We start from the raw sequence: 17,305 nt of genomic DNA on the forward strand, positions 1-17,305 counted from the left end.
GAGGAGGGAGGGGGGAAGTGAGTGAGGAAAAGAAGGAGTAAGAGGGAGAAGCAGGGGAGATAAATACATGCGAGGCGGGAGGGGGGACAGTGAGTGAGATGGAGGGGAGAGAAATACCTGGGTAGAGGGTGGGACATAGAGGAAGCTCGTGTGGTGTGAAATTAATCTAATATGTATCTTCCAGATAGGGGTTCTCCGAGATTTAAAAAAAAACTTCAAGGGTTCCTCCAAACAGAAAAGGTTGGGAATCACTGTTCAACATGTATGTCTTTTTTTTTCCCATCAGGGTATTATCCGGTATGACAGATGCAGTTTTAGCAAGAGTTTATCAACAATCTGACTTGGATCAGTTGTCTAAAGAAGCAACAATCCCAATAGTGAATGGCTTGTCTGATTCCTACCATCCCATCCAGATTCTTGCTGACTACCTCACTATACAGGTATTCATCATTCACACGCTGAGCTTGAATGATACTGTAGTACAGAAGTTTTTTTAATGTGCTATTTATCATAGTCATTTCTCTTACATTGTCAGTAAACCATACCAGGTTCTGCTATTAATATTCTTTTTGTAGGATTATAGTGTTAGTTAGTGTGGAAATAAGGTTTTAGTTCGGCTGTAGTCATGTAGCAGTGCAGAGTTGCTCAGCAATCAGAGGCCATGACAGATTCCCTACAGTACATCGGTTCTTGCAATCTCTGCTCTGTCAAGACAGAAGATTATTTCCCATGCATCAGAAAAAAACATATCCGTTCAGATCACACATGCAGATGTAGCAGATGTTATTGCAGGTGAAAAAAAGTTTTGGCCCCGCCCCTGTTTTGTGCATGGCTGATAATGGTGTTAACTTCCGCTTTGCGTGGGTCGCACTACAACAAGCCGACATCGGTTACATCTGTAGCTTGTGTTTAGTACAATTATAGTTAAGCATTCAAATGCTTAACTGTATGTTTATTTTTCTTTTACATGATAGTCCCACTTTGCCTGACCATATCCTTTTGTTTTCTTCCTCCATTTTACTTGTTCTTATACTTTAGTATATCTCTTTAAATAAGTTAATTTTCAAGAGATCTAAAAATCAAAACAATGTCTTTCCTCAGTGCATTGCAACCATCCAGCAATAAAATTGATATATGATTAGATAATACACCTAAGGAATTTTTTAATTGTGCAAGGTGCAAAACCTGTAAGTAGGGCATTACTTAAAAAAATTGAATTAATCACCAAAGGGGGGGAATGTAAATCTGTTATTAATTCTTAAAAGTAGTGTTATAGTATACTTGTTAGATTACCCATGTGGACTCCAATGTGGAGGAAGAAAAGGTGTAGAAACTAGAAATGGGCTTACTTAGGGGTGCTCATGCAGCATCCCCCAAAGAGGCAAATCTCTTGCACTTGTTGTACTGTTAAGTGGCACTCCATTGTTTGAATGATGGCTGTTCCCATCTCCACTGGGATCCCTTGGCATGGTACCCTCATGCATGAGGGATTACACCCTACCACGTCTGAAAGAACCAAGGAGGCTCTTTCCCCCTAGTAATTCTAAGGTCGCTGCTTAAGGAACCTCTTTTGGAGTAACTGCCTGTAGGAGATGCATACAGAGGTTTAAGAACAGGAGATGTTTTTAGGGAAAAATCACATAGCCTTTTATTAGCCACAAGTTTGAAAACATAAAGCTCAGCTTTTGATCAGCATAAACAGGGTTAACAAAACAAACCAGGCCTAACTCCAATAGGGAGCACTGACTACACCAAGAATTGAGTCCCTATTTGTGGGTTGGAGGGCTAAGGCTTTTACCAACCCTAGCACAAGCTTATTCTGGGGTAAGTTTTACCTCCTGGCTGCGATAGGGGACAGAAAGTCCATGTGCTGTGTGCTCTCTCTTCAGCAGTCCAGGGAGGTAGCTTCCTTGACCAGAGAGCGTTCAAACACAACCTGCTCTCTACAGCGGTTCAGGGTGTGTTTCTGGATCAGGGAGATCCCTGTACTGAGTCTCTCTAGGTTTATACACCCCTAACAAGCCAGTTGAGATTAATCATGCTAGCCTGCTTTTGGAGTTAACTTCCTTAGTGCTGTCTCAGGCTCTGTATACAGGTTTTCCATGTCTCACTATCTGATAGGAGAACCATCCTGTTAAACTGCTCATCTCCTCTTGTGGATGTAACACACTAAGAGCCATATTGAGGGGCCCAATCGTTAAGAATCATACTTCCCTTGCTGGAAAATAATAAAGTGACCCTAATACTAAAACATGTAGTTACAGACTAACATGACACATTATGTACAAGGAGATCCCCCATCTTGGTCTCCTCCAGGGATCTGAATCTACTGTAGAATGTTCCATTATACATACAAACATACATACATACAAATACAGTTAAGTAGCGCTTATAGTGTGTACTGGTGAACTAAATAATGAGGAGAACGATATGTATATTGGGCAACGAAGGCCACTAGATAATTGTGTACTAAAGTGATTAAATAAAATCAATAAAGTAAATAAAGTGTGACCTTACACATCTAATTTGATTTTTTTTGAGTATTTACAGAAAGTGAATAAATATTTCAAACCAGTTCAGGGGAGAATAAATGAACGTATAGTCCAATGTTCAATTGATGATCTTGATGGAGCAGACTGCAGCTTCAAAAATGATGTAGCCACATCATAAAGATACCTGAAAGAAAAAAGAAAAAGAAGTGCAAGGTCCATAGCGTAACACAAATGTAATCAAGTTTAAAAAGAGACATTCTCTGGGACCTGCACTCACAAGAGGACAGTGAAAAATAGCATGTCAGAGCTATATCTCTGTAGAGGTGATGTCATCAATTTGGAGTGTAGTGTCAGTCCAGTACTGGTACACAAGGGGTATGCCGTCAGGTTCCGTTGGAAACTTTCTCAGAATGGGGCCATCTGTGGCAATGTAAAGCCGTAGTTACAGTCCATGGGGTTCCCAGTCTCGGCTGTGAGCAGCTTGTATCTGCAACAGCTGACATACAAACAGGAACTGCTACAATAGGTTCCAAATGCAAGTCTTTCTCCTCATACTATCTTCATCTCTCAGTGGTGTTGTCAACAGGTCAAAAAAGCGTCCCGTCACGTGCTTGACTTCCTCAGGGGAGGATTGGCTGGTAAAAGTGATGCTTTAATAGCCCCTGTTGCTAAGCCATGTATAAACACAAATGGAGATTGAGATTGTGTTAACAAAACATTGTATCTCCCCGTTAAGACATCTACAATTGTTTTCACGTAAAGATGAGCAAACTTGTGATTTTTCCGTTATTTGTTTGCACATTTTTCAGGAGTTTTGCAATTTTATGGGAAGGGGTTTTATGCTACAAGATGAGTAAAATATTTCCATGTGTTTGCACATTGGTCATGTGACCCTTACACATTTATTTGGCAAACCTTGCCGTTTTTTTTAGAGAAACAAAATGCAGATTTCGACTTATTCGCTAACTTTTGTAAAAACTTCCCCACCAACTGATCTATCATCCATAAACCCAGGCCCACTAACAGCATTCCGTAGCCCAAGACAGACATGTCTCGGCCCCGGGTTGAGCAGGAGGGATGCTAGCAGCACTAAAAGTTGCGAGGGAGGGACAATGCTGGCAGCAGGCAGTGTTGCCACCACTCCGGGTTTGACCCAGAGGCTATGAGTTTTGACCACCTATCTCCAGCTATGGGTTTACCTTGTAAACCAACAGGTGGTGACATTCGCATCCTCCACCATCCTCCCAGCATCTCCCCCCTGCAACTGCTGTCAATATGGCTGTGCGGCGTCAAATGGTGCCACATTGCCAAAACAATGGGAACACTACGTAATGTCACAGCGTTACGTGATACCCATTGCCATGACAATGGGACACAAGGTGAGATGACGATGCCACACAGCGCCTTGTTGTCATGACTACACAGGCGACACACTTTATTCGAGCTCGGCTAGTCCCACGAATTCGGGTATACTCGGGTGTATTGAGGTTTGTGACTGTTTTCTGCCCGAGTGCATTGCGTTATTTTCCAGGCAGGGATTGAAGCATTTTATTCCCGCTGGCTGCAATACTGCACAGTATATTTATATATACTGCATTACAATTCATGAATTTATGCCATCTGGTAGACACGCGAAGCATTGCAGCCTATTAAATCCTAATCATTTTCATTTAACAGATCAGCCGCCCGTCAGCAAGGCATGAACCATGGCTGGGAAGGCAAACGCAACGGGGCTTGTCTGAAGTGAGGAGCGGCGTATTCCAGGTATCTGCCAGGTACATACTGGGTATTTGCTCGAATAAAGTGTGTCGCAGCAGTATGTGACGTCACATGACGCATTGGCTCCATAAGGTGTCCCGTTGTCATGGCAACATGACACCACGTACGTTACATATGGTGTCCCTTTCTCATTGCAATGCGGCGCCACATTGACAGCAGTTGCAGGGGGAGATGCCGGGAGGATTTCGTAAGGATGCCAGAGGATGCTGGGAGACGTTGCCCCTGAAGGTGAGAGCTAAATGTAAACATGTTTTTTCAAGGTTAGCCTTCAGTAGAAGGTGGCAAGCCTGGCAGCTGGTCAAGAGGATGAGAGGGGTTTCTAGCAGCCTGAAAAGGGGACAGGGGGCACGTGTAAAGCGATGGGATGCCAGCTAACTCAGGGAGTCATAGGGGTCCCAGAACACACACACACCACAAAATGATACTACTGGGTAGACAAACTGCATCCCTGCCTATAGTTTTACTCAGTGGTTACTGGGGAGCAAGGGACTTCAACCAATGCAAGGGGCACATGGTTCCCGGTAAGCACACCAGCAAACGACCACCAAAAATACAGCATAGAACAGAAAAAATAACACCAAGAACAATGTGGGCTAGCACTCAGTCACGACAAAGAAGCCAATAAACAATGAGATTTAATAGAGATAGGTACAGTACACAAAAGGGATAACATACAGCTGCAGTAAAAGAAAGTGGAAGGTATACAAAATCCAATAACTTACACAGGCAGGTTATAGTTTGTTGGGGCTGCAGGGATCCTTGGGCCAGATGTTGTTGCGGGGGGCTAAGGGGGGGGATCGCAGAGTTCAAGATAGTCCACAACAAGTCCATTGTTCGACAGCTGAATATGAAGGCAAGCTGCCTGGTCTGACCCTTTAAACTATTCTGCTTCCATTACAGTCTATGGGGTTGAAGCCACACCAATGGGAGAAGTGTGGGCAAGAAATTGGGGCCAAAAGTGAGGAGCTACATCATGAGCCTGTAATAGGCCTGCCCCTCTCATCCCAGTGCCTGGGTTCCAGCAGCAGCCAATTAAACTGTAGTAATATTTTGAGAAAGGTTTACTGCTCCCGGTAGACAGAGGCACTGGAAAGTTTGACACCTCAGCCCGCTTCAGGACAGAGGAAGCACTGCGGTGGGCATCTGGTGGATGTGACTAGAGGGGTAGGCAGCCACTGTTAAACCTGAGCAAATAGTCTACCAAAGAAGCTATACAGTACACTATTTTAAATATATTTTGAGCTGTATTTCTTTTCCAAAACGAATGCATCTGATGTGGCAAAGAGGCAGCAGGCTGGGCGTAACCTTTATGTAAGATATTTTATAAATAGACTCTTAAATGGAGATTTCATCCAATCCCAAGTAATATGCAACTGGTGATACAAATATTCTAACATTTGAACTATAGTCTCTCAGTAGTATAGAAATGGCCTGATATGGTGCTATTTTAATCTTTACATTGCTCTCTTGAGTGGGCCAAATGAACTGTTTTATGATCTCCTTCACAGGAACATTATGGCCACCTGAATGGACTATCCATATCCTGGATAGGTGATGGAAACAATGTACTGCACTCAATCATGATGAGTGCTGCTAAATTTGGAATGCACCTACGCATTGCTACTCCAAAGGTAAATACGATATATTAAACTCCAAAGGTAAATACGATATATTAAACCCCAATGTTGACAGAGGGGCAAAACAATTGTTTGTGTTTCCCTCTGAAAACTAGAGTGGCAACCTTGTCCTCCAAAAAATGGCCTTCACTAGATCCAACCACTGCATTTAACGTTTGCAAATGTAGCAAGCTTTTTTTTACTTCTGCTGGCACGTTGCAGCAGGACATACACAACATGCCAGCTGGAGAAGCGGCCATTTTTTTAAATCAGCCACAGGTGAGAAGGGGCTAATGCCACATTTCACCTGTGGGAGAGCGCCAGCGATAGTAGTAATGTCTGCTACATCTGTACCTTAATGCAGAGGCACCTCTCACCTATTGCACTTAACACATATGGGTATTTTCAGAGCGTGTCTCTTATCAATCCCTTCACAAAGTCATTTTTACCTGTGATTATGCTACGGGAGAGGAGAGTACCAATGTATTGTAGTCTCTGGAGTGGTAGGACCCAATACCTTGGTGCCCAAGGAGACCCAATACTTTGGGCCAGGTGTACGTATTGTGGCAGGGCGGCCTCGTGGCAGGGTCAGTAAGACACGGTATGAAACGTTAACTGTAGTGGTTTATTAGCAACAATCAAATAAACTCCGGGTGCACTGTCCGTTTAAGAAAATCAGATCCTAGAAAATAAACACCTACTCCCTTTAGGGAAAGCTAACTACATCATAGCTTTCGCCCTCACTAATTGCATGGCCAGCTAACCTAGTTCCCAAGCCAAAAACATGCCCTGGCATATGCCACAGTGTAACACAGTCTCTGCATACAATAATAAAGGTTTTGCTTATCTTAGTCCTTTTTGGAGCAGACATCCCTGCTTCAGCACGGTCTCTCCTCCTTTCTTCCTAGGGGAATTCAGCCCCTTGTTGAGCCCAGAGAACTCCTCTGTAGGTCCTCTATACCAGCTTCTGCAGCTGGGGAACATTTCTCTCACCCCCTTCTCTGGGGAAAACAATCTCTCTGTCTGGCAGCTTCATGTGTCTTTTAAAACACTTCCTCATTCAGTTCATTCAGACCAGGCTGATTAATTAGGCAGGAGCTTCATTAGCCGTTCCAGTGAGGATTAGCTCTCTGTGAGCTGGACAAGAACATTTACTGCACTGTTCCAGCACCTAGAGTGTAACGTGTAGCTCACCACAAATGAAGTGCGACCGCGGTGCTGAGGTAGGGGATTGGATAACGCCGATCCACAGCTACGCGGGTGCGCCTAGGATGTAGAGTAGTCGTTCAAGCCAGGTCAGGATTACAGATTGGAGAATAGTTAAGGTACTTGCCAGGTTCAGGAGCGCAGAGTTGCGGATCATCAGAGTGCGTAGCCAGGATCAGGATTGGAGTGTATTGGATAGTCGGGGTACATAACCAGGTTCAGGATAGGAGAATATCAGAAAATTGGAGTATTTAGCCAAGGTCAGGACTTGAGAAAGGAGAATGGTCGTACAAGCCGGATCAGGAGTGGAGAGAAGCTGAGTCCAAGGTGCTAGCAGGTTTCAGAAACCAGGAAGTAAGTGCCGATAGGCTGCTGGTGCACACAGGTGTGACCTATGATGCAACCTAATCGTGGATGAGGGCGGAACTGCTCGCGTGCGTCACGGAGGCCAGTGGTGTGGCTTGGAGAGTGCGTCACTCCCACGCTGATTCTTGGGACAAGAGGGGGGGGACCAATCGTGCGCCGCCCCGCAAGTGTCACGGAAGTCGAGGGGAGGAGCCGAGAATGCGCGTCATTCCCATGGCGATCCTGACTTTCACCAGAGCGGGGGTGGGGCTTGACGCACGCATCAGCAGGGAGGCAGGCCGAACGCACCCGTCGTGCGACAGAGATGGAGGCAGGATCCGAATGCGCGTGCGGGGGATCAGGACGCGCAAAGTCCCCGCGCGCGTACTGGGACCACGAAACCGCGCATCCTGTGTGTCCGTCACAGAAGGCTTGTTAGAGTGAACAGACGGTCTGCGACCGCCAGGATGGCGAATCCTCACATAGAGATACCTGATGGTATCACAGTATAGACCAATACTTTAGGCTGCGGGGAACCCACAACTTTAAGGCCACAGTGGTGACAGGTACTTTAGTGATAAGTTGTCAGATAGAAGAGCTGGTTTCATACTTCTAGATTTAGAAAATAGAAATGCTGTGTAAGAGAGAGAATAGTACGAGACCAATTACTGCCCTCCTACCTTGTCTCTCAGAGATAGGAAAACAAAAGGCTCAAGATGTTTACTGGAAATGTCCAGGGCGTATTAAAAATGAAAAGAAAAAAAAATCCCCCGGCTTTTACAGTACATTGTCATTTTTTACTGACCAGACATGGATGCAAACAAACACCAGGAGGCCTATCAATATATATGCGGTAACCCTACTTATAACAGTGCTCCAAGTTCTTATTTCTGTTTTAATAATGCTATGCACTAAATTCCCCATGTTCAATGTCATGAGCAATTTTAAAAAAAAGGTTGCGGGGGGAGGGGGGAGGAAGGAAACAAAAATGTGTATGTGTTGATACAGGGGAGTATACCCCCTTAATATGTTAATTTGGATGTGCACACCAAAAATCTGAATATACAGTATGTATGATATTTAATGGTATTAAGCAGTGTGCCTTATTCCCTTTTGTGATATTAGCTTTTACTATGTAATCTCCCATTTTATGCAACTGATCTATACAGAACATCAAGGCAAGAACAATGAATTACAGCTGTAGAAAATCTTAGAAACTTATTAGGTTACCTGTATTTGACTCGGATTGTTAGCCAGAGAGGCTTACTCTTACCTGATTGATTTTGTTTGTTGCAGAAAAGGGTGAGAAAAGGCAGAAATTATCCCATTATTAATTTTATCTCCTCCTCTCCAGTTGCCCGGATAAATTTCAATAGCTTGGCACTTAAGACCTTTTGGGTTTTGCTGATGGTGAATTAAAAAGTGGTGTGATACACTATGCGTAGTTAACCCTTTCCTGATATTGTACACGTGTTCATAAATGCGTCTCTGATAAGACCTCCCTGTACAGCCAACGTATTGTAGCCCGCAAGGGCACTGTAATAGATAAATGACAAATACAGAATGGCAGTCAATATAAGAACGAATATTATATGACCGACCAGTGACATTTGAAATAAAAGTAGCCTGATAAGAACTGTATTTACAAGCTGTGCAGTTTGTGCAGGTAAAGAAACCTTTTTGACGTCACGTCAGGAGGAGATAAAATTAATGGTATTAGCAAACGTGAGTCATATTGGATATATGAACTAAAAACGTTATCTCCTAATGGTCTAAACAACGATTTTGATCTCTCAGCTTTTCTGGTTAAATAATTCACAATCATACATTTTGATTAGGATGTTTTTTATTAAAACATCTATTCCTTTTGGCTGTTTGTTTGGTACTGGCAGTGTCATTGGGTCGATTTGTCCATCTATAGACCTAATATGCTCAGAGTTCCTGTTATCACATTTATCACTGTACACTGTGTCTTTAAGATAAGATTTGGTAAGCCCTGTTGGGCCCTTTAGAGTCTCAATTTTTTTGTTTACTATGTTCTGTTTTAGTTTCTTTGTATTACTTTATATGTTTGCATTTTTTAGTTTGTGTTTTTCCCCCATCACTGTTAAGATTGACTTGATTGATTTATTATGATTATGCCATTATTCCAGCTATTGGTCTCAATTAGCGTTATGGTATATATACACCTACATGCTTTCATTTCCATCATGCCCCTGACGAAGTGACTTAGCGTCACGAAACGTGTAGGGTGGTTCTCTCCTTGGCTACTGACATTAATCATCCACCCCTGGCTGCACGCTGTTCCTGTCAGACCTGCCTTCAAGCTTCCCGAGCTCTGCTGCCTGTCTGGGCGCTCCCCCTGCCCTCGCGCCGCCTTGTGACATCACCGGCACATCACGCGACCTGAGGGTCTGTGTGCATGGTGTCGGCGTCTCTCCGAGCGGCGTGGAGTTCTGGTTCCTCCTTGTGAAACCTTCACCTACCTTGAGGGTTTGTGTGTTGGCAGTGGCGATCATCCTGGCAGTGTGGATCTTCTGAGTTTGTGCGGTTCCATCTCCTGCAGAGGCTCCAATCTGACTTCCAGGACTGTTGTTCCAAAGGTCATTTTAAATCAGCTTTGCTGTAAGTAGGTTTTTAATTTTACCCCTACCGGATGATTCAGCTTTAATAGCGTCTCTAGCCCAATGAACATTTGTTTATTGTTATATTTTAGTTTATTGCATTAAATTTGTAATTTATCTTTTTGCCCATCTTTTCAGTGATTTTTTATTATATTTATTTTTTTAGATTTTTTTGTTTTGTTATTTGAGTTACACTATGATTTTTTTCTTTTGTCTCATTTTGTTTTTGTCCTATATGTTTGTGTGTCTTTCTGTGAGGCTTCTTTGAACACTCCACTAAGGACTGCCTGCTACCCACATTGGACTACGCCATTGGTTGGATTCATTTATTTATTCATTGGAGGCGCCGGTTTTTTGTATTCTTCATTTTTATGTGTCTTACAGTATGTAATTCCACCATAGAAAACCAAAATACACATCTAATATGGCTAACTAATTATTAAATAATTGAAATAAATTAAATACATATTTAATTAATTATTGATGAATCCTTATTTTAAAAAAAAGTGTGTGTGTGCCGAGCACACACATTTTAATTGAAAGTTCTTTGTCTTTTGTCACTGTTTTGTCACAGAAATTGTATTTGTAATGGTGATTTTTTAATCAAAAATCTAAACAAAATTTCAAAACGCAATGAAGTTTGACTTAGAACGCATGTTTTAGCTATTTGAAATATTTCTATATTTATAGTAACTGTGAATTCCTTGTGTGTGTCAGTCAGTCAGTAAGTGTATGTGCGTGTCAGTGTGTGCGTGTCAGTCAGTTACACACTGTGTGTGTGTCAGTCAGTGTGTGTGCATGTCAGTCAGTGCTTACTGCCACTTCTTGTGCTCGTAGCCTTGTTTGACAAGGAGATAGAGGATCCGCCAGTCGGGGGGGGGGGTGGTTGGCCCTGTTGCTATGGAGATGCGGTAACATCTCTGCAGCAGGTTGTGGGAGCACTCAGCACCAGGTAGGGTAGTTGTGGTGGGCGCACAGTAACATGTGTGTGTGTGTGTGTCCGTCCGTCCAATGGTGACTCCTCCTGGTGGAAGCTGGCAACACGGATGGTCTCTTCTGCCAGGAGCAATGTCACTTCTGTTACCTCTGACTTCCGTCTCAATCAACTGCAGTAATGCCACTAAATGAGTTTCACTTCAAAAGGGTGACAGTGGGTGTGGGTGACAGGGTGACAGTGGATGTGGGTGACAGTGGGTGACAGGGTGTGTGGGTGACATTGTGACAGTGTGTGGTGATTGCAGGGTGACAGTGTGTGGGTGACAGGGTGACCGTGTGTGTGGGTGACAGTGAGTGGGTGACAGTGTGACAGTGTGTGTGGGTGACAGCGGGTCACAGGGTGACAGGGTGACAGTGGGTGTGGGTGACAGTGGGTGTAGGTGACAGGGTGACAGTGTGTGTAGGTGACAGGGTGTGTGGGTGACATTGTGACTGTGTGTGTGTGTGTGTGTGTGTGAGTGTGTGTGTGTGTGTGTGTGTGTGTGTGTGTGTGTGTGTGTGTGTGTGTGTGTGTGTGTGTGTGTGTGTGTGTGTGTGTGTGTGTGTGTGTGTGTGACATTGTGACAGTGCGTGTGTGTGGGTGACAGTGTGACAGTGCGTGTGTGTGGGTGACAGTGTGACAGTGCGTGTGTGTGACAGTGTGACAGTGTGTGTGGGTGACTGACCTTGACTGACGTGGATGAGTGAACTTTATATGAAAAACAACAATCAATAGTGCTCAGTGCAAACTTAAAGTGTATTGTGGACAATACCTATTAAGTGACTAACATAACACAATAAAATATGTGCACAAAAATAATCAGTGCAATCTATAGTGACAGTGAATAGATAGTGAAATAAGGTTAAATGATCACTCAAACCCTCAGATAGGACTGTTTCATGGTCCAATGGAATGATATGAAGAAAAACACCAGGGGAGCGATGAGTAACCTTAAAAATAAAAACACTACATAGTGCAAATATTGTATGTACAATTAAACGTGAATAATATAGGAGCTCCCAATTGCAAACTCACAATCGAGTAGATATTAAGGAGCACAAAATCCAGCTGTTAAATAGACTGGTTCCAGGCCAGTATGGTAGGACATCAGACCTCAAGGAGAGAATAACACCATAGTGTAGATGGTAACAAAATGCGTTTATGCCAAAGAAGAAAATTGGAGGCTTACAATGTGGACGATATATCACAGCAGGGTATACACAGTTGTCATATTCTCTAGTCTGCTGTTACCATGCTTGGCCACCGGGACTGCTGCCACTCTCAATGTCTTGTTCTAGCCTGCAGTACCTATACTTGTCCACCGGGATTGCTGCTGCTAAACTAAGGAACATTCCAGAACCTGATACCTGACACCTCTGCACCTGTGCTCCACCTCTCAGCCTGCCTATATAAACCTCCCTTTCCTGTTCCTCCTTGCCTGTTTATACTGGTTCCTTAGCTTCTGCAAGGTTCCTGTGTTTACTGCTGTGCTAGCTATTGCTATCATCCTGTTCCAATTTCCTCGTTGCCGACCTCTGCTTGTTTCCTGACTTCGCTACCTGCCGCCTGCCTCGGACCCCTGCTTGTTTCCTGACTTCGCTGCCTGCTGCCTGCCTCTGATCTCTGCTTGTGACCCCTACTTCGCTCCCTGCTGTTACTGCCACTGGGATCCACTTCAGCCAAAGTCCAATCCTTGACAGAATAAACAGGCCCTACCATGGATTCCACTGGAACAGACCCGGCTCAGGCTCAGACACTCCATGACTTACAACATATCATGGTTGGTTACCAGGAACAACAAAGACACGTGTTTAATCGTCTTGGCCGCTTGGAAGAACAAGCCACCACCGCGGAAGCTGAGTATCGTGAACTACGTTTAGCCTTAATCATCTTGTCTGGTCAAAACACTGTGCCTGTGCAAACCGCACCCCGTATATCCCTTCCGGAAAAATTGGGAGGGAAAAAACAATCTTTCCGGAATTTCCTTAATCAATGCAGACTTGTGTTCAAGCTTCAGCCCATCATTTATCATACCGAAGAAGCCCAGGTTGGACTGATCATACACTGGCGACACGTTTTATTGAAGCACGGCTAGCACCGCAAGCCGGGGGATGCCCCGGCGTGCTAGCCGCACTCCCTCAGCGTGCCGCGCATCACCGTACGCGCGTCCAAGGCTCCCCGAGGGAGCCCTGGTGTCCCGCGATGTGGGGGACGGCGGCAGGGGGTTCCGGGGGACCCGGCGGACCCGGCAGCGGGAGGGAGAAAGCCCCGATCGGAGGGCGCTCCTCCGCTGCTTCGGCGCGCGCCCGGCACCCTCCGGCGCACGCCAGGTTACTGCTGCGGCCGAGAACGGGCAAATGCTCGAATAAACTCGGCCGCAGCAGTAACCCTGCTCAAGGATGAGGCCCTTGCTTGGGTCTCCCCTATGTTAGAACAAGATAGCCCACTACTAAGGGACCTGGAGGAGTTCATCGAAGCCATGAGTCTTATTTTTGATGACCAAATCGTAGTGCAACCGCTGAGGCAACTCTGAACAATCTTCGTCAAGGAAGACGCTCGGCAGCTGAATACGCCGCTGAATTCCGCAGATGGGTTAACGATACTGATTGGAATGAGGCCGCGCAGAAATATCATTTTCGGCAGGGTCTCTCGAAGCAAGTTAAAGAGGAACTAGCCCGGGTGGAGCCCCCAGAGAGATTTCAGGACTTTGTCCGTTTATGCATCCAAATTGATCGCAGGCTTTCGGAAAGACGATTGGAGAGGCAGGGGTTCATGCCAAGCAACCCCGGGTTTAGAGATGTCAGTACACCAAGACGTTCCAGGGAGACTGAGGAGGAGCCGATGCAAGTAAATACACTGCGGGGACCCATCTCAACCGGGGAAAGGAATAGACGCCGAATAGAAGATCTCTGTTTATATTGCGGAAATGATGGGCACTATCTCGCTGATTGCCCAAACAAGTCCAGGCGGTCTTCTTTCCAGAGTCCTAGGAGAAATCAGCTGCACGCTATTTCAAAGACTGTTTTCTCTGCTTCTTAAGGGAAAGATAACCCTCCTTCGCTACACCCTCACTTCCTGGTTCCTATTATAATCGAGGAAGGAACACATCATTTTTCAACCACAGTAATGGTCAACTCAGGGGCGGCAGGGAATTTTATGGACATAGAATTCGCCAAGAACAATTCGGTATCATTTGTAGCCAAGGAATCGCCAGAAAGGATGGAAGTCGTTGACGGTTCTCCCTTGAGCTCTGGACCTGTTACCCATGAAACCAGTAACTTAACACTAATCATGGAGCCCAATCACCAGGAGAAGATTTCTTTTGGTCTCATTCCATCACCTTTGTTTCCAGTGATTCTGGGAATTCCATGGCTCATGATCCATAACCCACTAATTGACTGGAAGACAAAGACCCTCACATTTCCCTCGGAGCACTGTCAGCTAGCCTGTCTACCTAAAATTCCTATACCAGAGTGTGTAGGAATACATAAGATTTCCTCGTCTCAAGAAAATCTTCTGCCGGCTCCTTACTCTGAGTTTTTAGATGTGTGTGACAAGAAGAACGCAGATACGCTTCCCCCACATCGCTCTTATGACTGTCCCATTGAATTATTACCGGGTGCTGCCATTCCGTTTGGAAGAATCTATTCCCTCTCAGAACCGGAATTGAAGGTCCTCAATGACTACCTACAGGAGAACCTATCAAAGGGTTTTATCCGACCCTCTACTTCTTCAGCAGGCGCTGCGCTCTTCTTCGTGGGAAAGAAAGACGGTTCTCTACGCCCCTGCATTGACTATCGGGAACTAAATAAGATTACGGTGAAGAACAGGTACCCATTACCTCTGATTCCTGAACTATTGGAAAGAATTCGGTCAGCCAAAATCTTTACCAAATTAGATCTCAGAGGAGCGTATAATTTGGTTCGCATTCGACCCGGTGATGAATGGAAAACAGCCTTCCGAACCCGTTATGGGCACTATGAATATCTGGTGATGCCTTTTGGACTCTGTAATGCCCCTGCTACCTTCCAGCATTTAATTAATGATGTCCTCCGAGAGTTATTGGACCAATTCGTAGTGGCATACCTGGATGATATCCTTGTCTTCTCAGATAACATCATGGATCATCAGAGACATGTCCGAATTGTCCTTGAGCGTCTCCGTAAGTACAAATTGTACATCAAGTTAGAAAAATGTGAATTTGAAAAGACCGGCATGCAATTTCTCGGTTACATCATCTCTCCCGAGGGTTTGAGTATGGACCCAGGCAAGATTCAAGCCGTGGTGGAATGGCCAATCCCTCGAAATGAAAAGGACATTCAGAGATTTGTGGGTTTTGCCAATTTCTATTGACGTTTTATTAAAAATTTCTCTGGCATTATTGCCCCAATCACCCAACTCACACGGAAAGAATTCCCCTTCAAATGGTCTCCTAAAGCGGATGCGGCATTCGAACAATTGAAGTCACTCTTCACATCTGCCCCTATCCTCATCCATCCAAATCCAGAATTACCATTCATCTTGGAAGTGGATGCATCCGACTCCGCTGTTGGTGCCATTCTGTCACAAAGATTTGGACCCAAGATGCTCCTTCATCCATGTGCCTTTTATTCATACCAAATGTCAACAGCTGAACGAAATTATGACATCGGAAACAAGGAACTTTTGGCTATAAAAGCTGCATTCTCTGAGTGGAGACACCTACTGGAGGGGGCCAATCATCCAATTACGGTCTTTAAGGATCACAGGAACTTAGAATTCATTCGATCCGCAAAGAGACTGTCTGCGCGACAAGCCAGATGGGCTCTCTTCTTTGCAAGATTTCAGTTCCATATCTCATACCGCCCTGGCTCCAAGAATGGGAAAGCCGACACCTTGTCACGGTCCTTTCCTAATCCTAGTTCAGACAAAGAGCAAGAAGAAACTATTCTTCCAAAAAGAAATTTTTTGGGCGTCACATTCTCTGCCGATCTCCTCACACGAATAAAGGGAGCCTACTCAAATGACACTTTTCTTAAAAACCCTCCTCCGGAAGCAGAACTATTTCTATGTGATGGTCTCTGGAACTGTAAGGATCGTCTGTTCGTCCCTAAGGAGGTAAGATTAGAGGTGCTCCAATTAATGCACGACTCCCGACCCGCTGGTCACCCAGGTGTCCTCAAGACACAGGAACTGTTGTCTCGCTCTTTTTGGTGGCCTAAATTAGCACAAGATGTTAAAGACTATGTCCTCTCCTGTGAGACTTGTGCTAGGACCAAGACCCCTTGAGCATCACCTGTGGGTTTACTGCAGCCTCTTCCGGTTCCAACTCGTCCTTGGGGGTCCATATCAATGGATTTTATTGTTGACCTGCCCCGATCAAATGGACATAATACCATCCTGGTAGTGGTGGATCGACTTACAAAGATGGCTCATTTCATTGCAGCACAGAATCTTCCTTCTGCAGACCAGACAGCCAAGTTGATTGTAAAAGAGGTGTTTCTGCTTCACGGGGCTCCTGATGAGATCATATCCGATAGAGGGGTACAGTTCACTTCAAAAATTTTGGAGGACCTTCTGTTCCTCTCTTGGAATTCGTTTAAATTTATCGTCTGGCTATCATCCACAATCCAATGGCCAGACAGAAAGGACCAATCACACTTTGGAACAATACTTACGATGTTTTGTTTGTCATCTCCAGGATGACTGGATTGATTTCCTACCATTAGCTGAGTTTTCATACAACAACTCACATCATTCATCGACTCAGAAGAGCCCCTTTTTCTCAAATTATGGATTTCATCCAAACTTTATTCCTCGTTTTCCATCTTCGGGCCCCATTCCAGCAGTTACAGAGAAACTGGAGACTCTGCGAGACATCCAGGAGACCCTCAAAGAGACACTTCGTGAGACTCAAGTAAAGTACAAAAGAGCAGCAGACCAACACCGCAGACCCTCCCCAGAATTTCAAGTCGGGGATAAAGTCTGGCTTTCTACAAAAAATCTACGTCTAAAGGTTCCAACCATTAAATTGGGCCAAAAATACCTCGGGCCATTTCGCATCTCAGCACTAATAAATCCAGTGTCCTTCAGATTAGAGCTTCCGAGACCATCAAAATACACCCTGTGTTTCATTCTTCTCTGCTGAAACCTTTCCGTGAGAACCCGTTTCCTGGACGGAGACTTCCTCCCCCTGAACCCGTCCTCGTGGATAACGAGGAGGAATTCATTGTGGAAAGAATTTTGGATTCCAGATTACACCGATTACACCGAGGGAAACTACAGTAC

General features: G+C 44.8%; 1 protein-coding gene across 1 annotated transcript in view; it reads left to right on the top strand.

Moving 5' to 3' along the window:
- The first annotated feature begins 290 nt into the window (after positions 1 to 290).
- Positions 291 to 17,305, top strand: part of OTC (ornithine transcarbamylase) — a 123,546-nt gene continuing 106,531 nt past the window's right edge. The window contains exons 1-2 of the mRNA XM_075589679.1: positions 291 to 440; positions 5,780 to 5,902. Coding sequence (XP_075445794.1) covers positions 300 to 440; positions 5,780 to 5,902 — 264 coding nt within the window. The 5' untranslated portion in view covers positions 291 to 299. The remainder of the gene's footprint in view (positions 441 to 5,779; positions 5,903 to 17,305) is intronic.

This window comes from Ascaphus truei, chromosome 3 (genome assembly GCF_040206685.1).
Source record: "Ascaphus truei isolate aAscTru1 chromosome 3, aAscTru1.hap1, whole genome shotgun sequence".
Classification (NCBI taxonomy): Eukaryota; Metazoa; Chordata; class Amphibia; order Anura; family Ascaphidae; genus Ascaphus; species Ascaphus truei.